The 10,832-nt window shown below is 31.1% G+C and overlaps 2 protein-coding genes across 2 annotated transcripts; both read left to right on the plus strand.

Annotated features, from left to right (window-relative positions):
- The first annotated feature begins 1,342 nt into the window (after positions 1 to 1,342).
- Positions 1,343 to 2,189, plus strand: LOC131181706 (germin-like protein subfamily 1 member 17). The gene is made up of 2 exons (XM_058150544.1): positions 1,343 to 1,466; positions 1,639 to 2,189. The coding sequence occupies exons 1-2, from the start codon at positions 1,343 to 1,345 to the stop codon at positions 2,187 to 2,189; spliced, it is 675 nt and encodes a 224-aa protein (XP_058006527.1).
- Positions 2,190 to 4,492: 2,303 nt separating this feature from the next.
- LOC131181409 (germin-like protein subfamily 1 member 13) lies at positions 4,493 to 5,345 on the plus strand. Its single transcript, XM_058149462.1, has 2 exons — positions 4,493 to 4,619; positions 4,753 to 5,345. Exons 1-2 carry the CDS (start codon positions 4,493 to 4,495, stop codon positions 5,343 to 5,345), a joined length of 720 nt encoding a protein of 239 aa, XP_058005445.1.
- Positions 5,346 to 10,832: the final 5,487 nt, after the last annotated feature.

The following is a 10,832-nucleotide window of genomic DNA, read 5'->3' on the forward strand; positions in this document are numbered from 1 at the left end:
AATATGAATCAATATTGAATAAGTTGATGCACAAGCTGTGCAGTAAGTTGTGCAAAAGTTTGGGTAAAATGATGGATAAGCACAACTTATGCTTAGTCTTAGATTTTATTTTTTCTCTTAGTCTGGCGTCATTTTTTTTTTTGGGGGGCATCAATGCTATTCTCTATCTTTTTATTCTTCAAATTTTATAGACGAACCATTCTCCAACAACTCTAAATAGACTTCTTCTATGGGTTCCAAAATATAATTCGATGGGCTTGGAACTAGTCAGTTTTCTAATTTCTTTTTCATATTATCTTAATTTTGTTTCTCATTTTGTTCATAGCAAAGTTTTTAATCAAATTAACAAATACCAACTCTATGTAGTATGTACCGAGTAAAGCATGCAATAAAGTCGAAAACACCATAAATAGCCTGCAATCGGACCCTTTCATTGAATGAAAATTTAAGTTATGGTATTAATTAATCAAGTCAAATATGAACCATTTATGCCCAAATTAAAATATTTAGAAGCAAAAGAAAAGATCTTTCAAATTGATTTTTACCAATAAAGAAATCAATCCATGCATTATCCGGTGTAGATAACTTTCAACTGCGTTGACTTTGTTCCAACCAAATACATAACTTTCCACTGCAGTCACCACACTAAAAATAATATATTGTAACTAAAAGTTTTGTTTTAAAAAAATATTTATTTATTTTTATGTCATTTTATAGATAAATAATTATTTGTGACATCTACTACTGTTTCTTAATGTAATTAGTTATAGAGATATTATTGGAACAAAAAAAAAAACTCCCAATATAATTATACAAAGCACATTATTTGACTCTAAATCAACTAAAATAGATGTTCAAATTCCATCTACAAAGCCTTTAACTGGTTGCCAACAAGAAAATTTTAGTCTTTTTCTTTTAAGTACTCTTTACTCTTTCCAGAATTGTTGTTATACTAATAACTTGTAGGATACATGTTACTCTATAATTACTCTACATTAATTAACCAAAGACGAAACCATGGACAAGAAGGACTAGTTCCAACCTAAATCGTGTTGATGTAAGCACTGGAAGTCATATAGACATAAAAAAAAAATGCATATATTTGTTGTGGAACGGTTCATCCATGAAAAAAAGGAACGAATAACCACTGGAGACTAATTAAGCAATTATCCATTAATTTACTGTACGGCGCAGATGACGAGGACTAGTTCAATGACTCCAAATCCCTTCTATAAAAACTCTTCTTTTCCATGCAAGATTTCCCATCCCTCACTCAGCTCAAGCAGTCTTCCAGAGTAAAAAGCTAAAGACATCCAGCCTAGCTAGCCTAATTAATTAAAACATGAAGGGAATTCATGTCCTTGTAGCTTTTGTCCTTCTGGCTTTGTCTTCCTCCTTGGCTTTTGCCTTCGACCCTAGTCCTCTTCAAGACTTTTGTGTTGCCATCAATGACCCCAAGGATGGTGGTATGATTAACTTCTTTTCTTTCTTTCTCTTTTATTCCGTATATTCTGAATTGTGTGTTCTATTTCAGTGTCACTTTTCCTTTATCTATATATGCGATGCAGTTTATTAGCTTCCATCCATTTAAACAGATTACTAACTGATATTGATTCACAAACTTAATTTTCCATGCAGTGTTCGTGAATGGAAAGTTCTGCAGAGACCCGATGCTTGCAACCGCAAATGATTTCTCTTTTTCTGGTCTCAACATCCCAGGGAATACATCAAATCAAGTTGGATCAAATGTAACTCTTATAAATGTTGACAAAATTCCAGGACTCAACACTCTTGGTATATCCATAGCTCGTATTGACTTTTCGCCATACGGAGGCCTAAACCCACCACACATTCATCCTCGTGCCACAGAGATTCTAGTAGTCCTGGAAGGCACCCTGTATGTGGGTTTTGTTACATCAAACCCCAATCGTCTCATTACCAAAGTTCTAAACGCAGGAGATGTTTTCGTATTTCCGATTGGTCTGATTCACTTTCAGTTCAACATTGGAAATACTAATGCAGTTGCTATTGCTGGACTGAGCAGCCAAAATCCAGGAGTCATCACAATTGCAAATGCAGTGTTTGGATCCATTCCACCAATTAACCCAGATGTGCTTGCCAAGGCATTCCAATTGGACAAGAATGTGGTGAACTATCTTCAGAAACAGTTCTGGATCAACAACCATTAGGGAGTGGCTGATAATATATATTTAGCAACTTCCATATTGTTTTGTTCTGTATACCAATGTTGTAACACAATAAGGAGGCACTAATACGCCTCTCAGTGTTAATGTTGAGTCCACAATAATCCTGCAGATTGTTTAAGCTCTCTTTCTAAATTATTCTTTCTAATTGGCTGCAACGTGGGCAACGTTATCTCCAATTTTATTTTAGTCCAATTGCAATTAATATTTGAAAGTGAAATAAAATTACAAAATTAGAAGAAAAAGGTCAAATAAAATTTAAAAAAATTAAAATGACTATATAAATTAAAATTAATAAATAATGATATTTAAATCATGTATTTTTTTGAAAGAAAAAAAAAAAGTGTATAGATAGTCTGATCACATAATCTCACCAATGGTAAGACTACATCTTAAAATGTAGTAATAAGATTCAAATGTAAGAACTTCAAATCCAACACCAATTGCCTTGACTATGACCATAATAACTTGTCACATCATATGTATAATTAATTAGATATGTACCTATAATGTCTGAAATTGGATTGCTTTACTACTCCACTCCTTCCGCAAATTTTATTATTTTAGTATTTGTAGAAGCAGTCATTAACCACTTTCCAAATTAATGGATTATTCATTATCACCCTTTAAAATAATTTTTATATTGGAAGTTAATTTAATTTTTTTTAAAAAAATTAAATTGACAAAAATCCCATTGAAATATTACTTTGATTGTTCTTGAAATGGATGTTAAATCGCATCTTGTTTGAAGTTTATGATCTCAAATTTTATCTCAATAAAAATCCAAATTATTCATCGGTTAACCATAAAAAAAAATATAGATTATTTTAAATTGCGAGTCATTTTATGTTAAAATATTGAATTTATTTAAAAATAATAATTTTATTTATTTAATTCTTAGATCAATGTTCAAATTAATTGGATTAAGTCCAAAACATTACTAATCAGTAAATAGAGATCTTAAATGAAAATAGAAAAGAATTAGTAGGTGATGAATAAACAATTAGAGACGCTTATCTATAATTAAGCAAAATAATTTTCAAATAAAAAATAATTTTAATCATTATATTTCCATTAATGACATTTTTTTCAGTTGTAAAATAGTTATCTCATAAGATAAACTTAATTTGTTCCAAAAAGCTATTTCTGACGTAGATATGGCAACATTTTATACGGTGATATTTTTCATCCCATTAATATTTTGAGACATTATTTAAAAGTTTTGAAATCTTTTCATTTTGTCTTTAATTTTCATTTTTCTTGTATATAACTCAGAATTGATTAGTTTTGGATTTTTTTTCTTAGTCTTGCAACAATGATATTCTTTTTTTTTTTTTCATTTAATTTCATAGACGAACCATTCTAAATAAACTTTTTTTTTTCTATAAGTTCCAAAATATAATACAATCAGCTTGGAACTAGTCAATTTTTTCAATTTCTTTTTCATATTTCTTTCCTTATTTTTGTTTCTCATTCTGCTCATAGAAAATTTTTAATCATACTAACAAAGACCAACTCTGTGTAGTATGTACTGAGTAATCCATGCGATAAAGTCGAACACACCATAGATAGACCTTTTCATTGAATGAAAATTTAAGTTATGGTATGAATTAATCAAGTCAAATATCAACCATTTATGCCCAAATTAAAATATTTAGAAGGAAAAAAAAAATCTTTCCAAATTGTAAAGAAATCAATCCATGCATTGACTTTGTCCCAACCAAAGACAAAACTTGCCACTGCATTAACTTCCCATATGTTTTTACAAACCATATTATCAATTAAAATAGATGTTAAAATTGCATCTGCAAAGGCTTCAACTGGGTTGCCAACAAGAAAATGTCAGTCATTTTCTTTTAATTACTCTTTGCTCGTTCCAGAATTGTTGACATACAAATAACTTGTAGGATACATGTTACTCTGCAATTACTCTATATTGATTAACTAAGACGAAAACATGGAAAAGAAGGAAGGACTAGTTCCAATCCAAATTTTATTGATGTAAGCATAGGAAGGTATGTAGACATGAAGAAAAATGCATATAGTTGTTGTAGAATGCTTCATCCATGGAATGGGAAAAACTAATCAACTGCTGAAGACCATTTAAGCAATTCTTCATTAATTTAATATACCGCGCAGATGACGAGGACTAGGTCAATGACTCCAAACCCCGTCTATAAATACACTTGTTTCCCACGCAGGACTTCCCATCCCCCACTCAGCTCAAGCACTCTTCCTGAGTAAAAAGCTAGAGACATCCAGCCTAGCTTAGCCTAATTAATTACAACATGATCAAAGGAGCTCATTTCCTTGTAGCTTTTGTCCTACTGGCTTTGTCATCCTCATTTGCCTTTGCCTTCGACCCTAGTCCTCTTCAAGACTTTTGTGTTGCCATCAATGACCCCAAGGATGGTGGTATGATTAACTTTTTTTTTTCTTTCTTTCTCTTTTATTCCATACATTTTGGGTTGTGTGTTCTATTTCAGTATCACTTTTGCTTCATCTATACATGTGATGCAATTTATTAGCTTCCATCCATTTGAACAAGGTTATTATCTGAGATTGATTCCCAACCTAATTTTCCATGCAGTGTTCGTGAATGGAAAGTTCTGCAGAGACCCGATGCTTGCAACAGCCAACGATTTCTCTTTTTCGGGTCTCAACATCCCAGGAAATACATCAAATCAAGTTGGATCAAATGTAACTCTTTTAAATGTTGATAAAATACCAGGGCTCAACACTCTTGGTATATCTATAGCTCGTATTGATTTTGCCCCATACGGAGGCCTAAACCCACCACACATTCATCCTCGTGCCACAGAGATTCTAGTAGTCTTGGAAGGCACCCTGTATGTGGGTTTTGTCACATCAAACCCCAATCGCCTCATTACCAAAGTTCTAAATGCAGGAGATGTTTTTGTGTTTCCAATTGGTCTCATTCACTTTCAATTCAACATTGGAAATACTAATGCAGTTGCTATTGCTGGACTGAGCAGCCAAAATCCAGGAGTTATCACAATTGCGAATGCAGTGTTTGGATCTAATCCACCAATTAACCCTGATGTTCTGGCTAAGGCATTCCAATTGGACAAGAATGTGGTTAACTATCTTCAGAAACAGTTCTGGGTCAACAACCATTAGAAAATGTTTGATAATATATATTTAGTTGCTTATTGTTTTGATCAGTATACCAAGGTTGTAATACAATAAGAAGGCGCTAACACGCCTCACAATGTTGATTTTGAGTCGATAATAATACTGTGCTCTGTTTTCTTTATCTTCCAATGCCGTCATTTTCACTCTTACTTCCCATGTTTTCTTTCTTTAAGTTATTATTCTTTCTAATTGGCTGCAACCTAGGCAACATTATCTCCAATTTTATTTTTTAGACAAATTGCCATTAATATTTGAAAGTGAAATAGAATTACAAAATTAGAATTAAAAAAATTAAATAAATTTATAAAAGCATTAAAAGGTCAGATTCTTGTTTTTTTACCATTATTAGGCCAAAATGAAAATTAATAAATAATAAGATTTAAAACTTTGACTTTTTAAACAAAGGGTGGACAAATAGGTTGACCACACACCTAGTAGAAAGTATTACATATTTTACACCCACTCACATCCTGAATAGGTTAATTGGATATAAATATGCCGCCACATCAAATTTGTTGACGAGAACCTGAAACTCCTCAAATTAAATAAATCTTCCTTACCACCTAAATTAACCCATTAGAAATTTTGTAACGTGGAGTTTCAACTAAAAAGAAAAAGAAATCTATCCATTATAAATATCCAGCGTAGAGCTCATTTACACTTCGTTTATGAATCTATTGCTGCTTCTTCAAATTCAACACTAACCAGTCTATGAGATAATAACTTCTAATTGCCTTGACTATGATGACCATGTCTTTGAGATAATAACTTGTCATGACATACGTACAATGAATTAAATATGTTATCTATGTACCTTTAAATTCTGAAATTGGGTTGCTCTACTCCACTCCTTCTGGAAATTTTATTATTTTAGTATTTGTAGAAGCATTCATTAACCACTTTCCAAATTCATGCATTATTCATTATCAAACTTTCAAATGATTTTTATGTTGGAATATCATATAATTCTATTAAAAAATCAAATCGACCAAAAAATCCCATTGAAAGAATTTTTTTTTTTTTAAATTTGACAATTTATTCATAAGAATCATAATATAAGTACAGTATAATCTCTCTCATAAGAGGAAGAAAATACAAATATAAACAATTGAAAATTTATATTCAGATTTAACTTTGGTAGAGGATAACTTTGGTAGAGGATGATAATCTTTTGGATTTTTAGATGGTAATAGGAACCTTGTAATGCTCTCTCAGGAATTACTTCTGTAACCCGCAGAAGAAAAAAAAATACCAAATTTTAATGGAGGTACATGCTATAATATCATATTTCATTGATAGAAAATCATTATGCGAACTTGAAGATCCAAAGTCTCAAAACAAAAGAAATCAATCGTACACATTGTGTTTTGAACTGCTAAAAAGTCTATCAAAATTGAAAGCAACAAAAATAAAAATAAAACTCCACTAAGAGTGATAGGATTCCTAGTAATGAAAGAGTAAGATCCCAATATTAGCAGAGAACTTTTTATATATTTTAAACGAATACAAATAATAGAATTTTTTAAAAAAATGATAAAAAAATCAATACGAGGACAATTATTGATGGGAAACTTACCATTTGTCGTAAAACAAATTAAAAAAAAGAAAAAATGATGAACAAGATGGAAAAAGGCGATGAAAGATTACTTTGATTGTTCTTGAAAATGGAAATGGATGTTAAATAGCAAAATCAAGATTCAAGTTTATCTCAAATTTTTTCTCAATAACAATCCAGGTTATTCCAATATTAAAAATTGAATTCATTTTGAGGAAAAAAATATAATTATAATTCATTTATAGGTGGTAAATGGGTTTGGGTCAGATGGGTTTGAGTTATCATAAATTTTGTCTTTTTAATGCGAGGTTAGGTTAAGTCATCTCAAGTTATTGATGTGGCCCAACCGCAAGTGCACGGGTCTTTTAAGTAGTATAGAAAAAAGATATCATTCCCTTGAAGAGTGGCATTATAAATTGAATCTTTGATATAAAATGAGCTATACTAAAATTATAATTCAATCAAACAAGTAAAAGAAATTTGCGAATCTAAAGTTTAAAAAATGAAAATGCAAAACTCAATTCAAGCAAAGATTAATTCAATAATTGACTAAATGAAGAAATTGAGAAAATAATGACAAAAACTAATGAAAATAGATTAAACTAAGCTCCCAAAGTAAAATATCAAGCAACAATTGTAAAAAGGCAATTTCGGAGTTAAGGGTTCATATTTAAGCTATTTTGAAATTTTGATTGGTTAGCCAAACATATAAAAATTATGTGTTTCAAGGAGATCGATTCTCAAATCCTTTGAAATCTCTTTTGAGTGATATAAAGAGTCCTTTGATTAATTAAATCCTACTTTTGCGGAGTTTAAAATTAACCATAACCTATTAAGTTTTTTAATCAATCTATTAGCCCTCTTAATTCTTAGTCTATTTCTAGATCTAAGCTAATTAAGTCCAATTTCTTGATTATCTATCATTAGGTTCTCTCCTTTCGGTACTTCAACCAAGGATTAAGAATAAAACTTAATGAGATCCTACATTAAGCATGTCATTAAGCATACAAGTAATGGATAAAACCTCATAATAATTATAAAATTTGAATTAACCAGCTCAAATCTATAAAATATTTTAAATATTGCATACCATACTCTAGAATCTTAAAGTACTACTCACTATCCATACTTAATATAAGAGATTCTAAGCAAAAGAAGAAATAAAACATGAAAATAAATAAAAATTGAAAAAATTCGATAGAAGAAGTGCAGAAAATGGTGAAGAATGAAGAAGAATCTAAGCTTTAGACAAAGAATGGAGTGTGTCAATTCCCCTTTCTTTCTTTTCCTTTTTTTTCTTTCTTTTTGTAGCAAACAGTGATGTAAGAGAGTTTTTATATCCCTTGACAAAAACCCTAGATTGGCCTACAAATGGTGTGATATAATACCCCTATTTGTATAGCCTGGTATATTTTACTATTTCAGTAACCGGTGTCGGTCCGAATAATTAAGGGGATTAGAACCACACTTAAGACAACTAGATAAGCCCTAAACACAAATAATTAGTAATTGTCAATTAGTTAAGTATAAATAAGAAAAATAAAATATAAGAGGTTAAATGAGCCGAGAGTCACAGCGATGGGTAACCTTCTCGGGAAGGACTGCGAAGTCGATTTAAACTCAAATTTCGAATCATAAAATGTAACGCTGCGGTCCTTATAACTATTGCGAACACAGTGAAAAAGAGAAAATCACAAAAAAGAATTGTTAAGCCGGTCGAATAATTAGGTCAAGGATCTAGAAGAAATATTGAATTATTTACAAACCGGGTCAAACTGGCGAGGGGCAATTTGGTCAATTGACCACTAGAGTTGACTCCTGACCTAACTGTCAAACAAAATCGGAGAAAAGAAAATTTCAGAGTCGGAAATTAAATTAAAGAACTAATGAAAAAATAAATAGAAAAAAAAAGGAGAAAAAGGAAAAGTAAAAAGTGATGACATCATGCATGACATCATGCATAATGCAATAAACATTATAATTAAAAAAATTATTTTAGGATAATTTTTGGTCTTCCATAAGGATTAAAATTCATAAAAGAAAGAAAAAAAAATCAAAAAGTGTCATCTTCTTCAAGTTTGCCGTGAGCCTTCTCTCTCTCACCCTCTCCCTCTCCAAAAACCACCATTGAAGCTCATTTTTGAGCTTGAAGAACCAAAATCCCACCATAGAAAAATTACTCACCATGATTAGGCTTTGTTTGGACAACTAGAAAGAAGGTCCAAGAAGAAAGAAAGAAGAAAGGAAGAGGTTTGAAGAGGAAAAAAATTTCTACACTAAGGTTAGTAATCCAAACTTGAAGTTTTAGTTGAATTAATTGTGTTTATAGTTGAATAAACCTAGAAAAAATACTTAAAATGAAATGAAAACATCCTTGTAGGACTATATGTAAATTTCGATCAGCTAGGGTTGATATGATTATGCATGTGTTTTGATTCAATTAAAAGTGTATCTAAGCTTGAATGAGTTGAAAAATGGTGTTGGTATGCTTGGAATTAGTTAAATGAAACAAATATGTGAATTAGGGTTTGGACCTAGGGTTTTGGAGGACAAAAATTGGAGAATTGGTCAAATAGTGTGTTTGACCTAGTTTGAGTTGAAAATGGTCATTTGTGACCAATTGTGGTATGTTAGAAGTGTTGGAATTGAATGAAAATTCAAATTGGATGTAGTCAGTTTTCTGGCAGCATGACTAAGGTCCTTTTCAGGGACCAAAACTGAAAATTTACAAACCCAGTTGGTGTGAGGCCAATTAGGAATGAAACTAGACGCAAAATGACACATTTTTCATTTAGGAATCATGCCCAGAAAGTGACTATAGCATAGTGAACAAATTGGCCAAATCCGAATTAGGCAATCTGACCTGTACAAAAATAACCAAATAACAAGTGTTTGTTCATTTGGCCATAACTTGGGCTAGGCAGGTCTAAATGACCTGAAATTTTACTAGTAGAAAGCTGAGATATAAACCTAAAACTTTCATGAAGAATACAAATCCAAGTTATGCCTTTAACCAAGTCATTTAGCCACCCAAAATTAGTGACTTAAAACTACCAGAACCAGTTTTGGTGCCCATAAAATCTGGGTTAGGCCAATCCGGCAGCCATGATTCAAATGGCTATAACTTGAGCTACAAAACTCCAATTGAAATGATTCAAAAAGGAGAATAAAGTTAAGATAATAAGGAACAATTGCTATAAAGAAAACTTAGTCAAATTCTAACAGCAACATAACCAATGGAACAGTGTAACATAAGACACCAAAATTGAAAATTTAAAATTTTGCCTAAAAGACTTAAGTTTTGAGAAAACAACCAAAACTAACAAATTAGGTAACCAAAATGTGGTATGTGAGTGAAATTAGAATTTTCATACCTATTAAGCCTTAGAAAGTTAATATATTGACTTGAATAGTATAATGAATAGTAACCCCGAAACACAAATTTTAAAGAACGTCAAGTTTAGCATATTAAAGCTAGTTAAAAGTAAATTTGAATTTGTTTTTGGATTTATGATAAGTTATGATACTGAAACATCGTGAAACTGTGTGCTTCAGTGGAAAAGAATACTGGGAAAAAACCCGAGGGATCGAGTCAAGGCCAAGAGGCCACTTGTATAAGGTTTGTGCACAACATAGAATTTCTGTAAATTTTCTTCTGCACATCATTTTGAATGAATTGAAATATTGAATTGTGATATCATTGTCTTGAAATGTTTATTATGCTTTTAATTTAAATTGTTGAAAGTTTAATTGTATATATTTGAAATGGTATCAAATGTTTAGTAAATTGTTAAGATAATTTTTAAATCACAGTGTCATGACCATATATTTGAATACCTCACTAGCATGACTAGTGGGGAAAATCAGTTTCGAATTTTGATTCCTTCTCTGGATGAAGTGTTGAGGTGTGTGCCAGT

This window comes from Hevea brasiliensis, chromosome 7 (assembly GCF_030052815.1).
Source record: "Hevea brasiliensis isolate MT/VB/25A 57/8 chromosome 7, ASM3005281v1, whole genome shotgun sequence".
NCBI classification, from domain to species: Eukaryota; Viridiplantae; Streptophyta; class Magnoliopsida; order Malpighiales; family Euphorbiaceae; genus Hevea; species Hevea brasiliensis.

Coding starts and splice junctions, on each gene's coding strand:
- LOC131181409 (XM_058149462.1), top strand. CDS start 4,493: ATGATCAAAGGAGCTCATTTCCTTGTAGCTTTTGTCCTACTGGCTTTG. Junction 4,620..4,752: donor CAATGACCCCAAGGATGGTG/GTATGATTAACT, acceptor CATTTGAACAAG/GTTATTATCTGAGATTGATT.
- LOC131181706 (XM_058150544.1), top strand. CDS start 1,343: ATGAAGGGAATTCATGTCCTTGTAGCTTTTGTCCTTCTGGCTTTGTCT. Junction 1,467..1,638: donor CAATGACCCCAAGGATGGTG/GTATGATTAACT, acceptor TTTTCCATGCAG/TGTTCGTGAATGGAAAGTTC.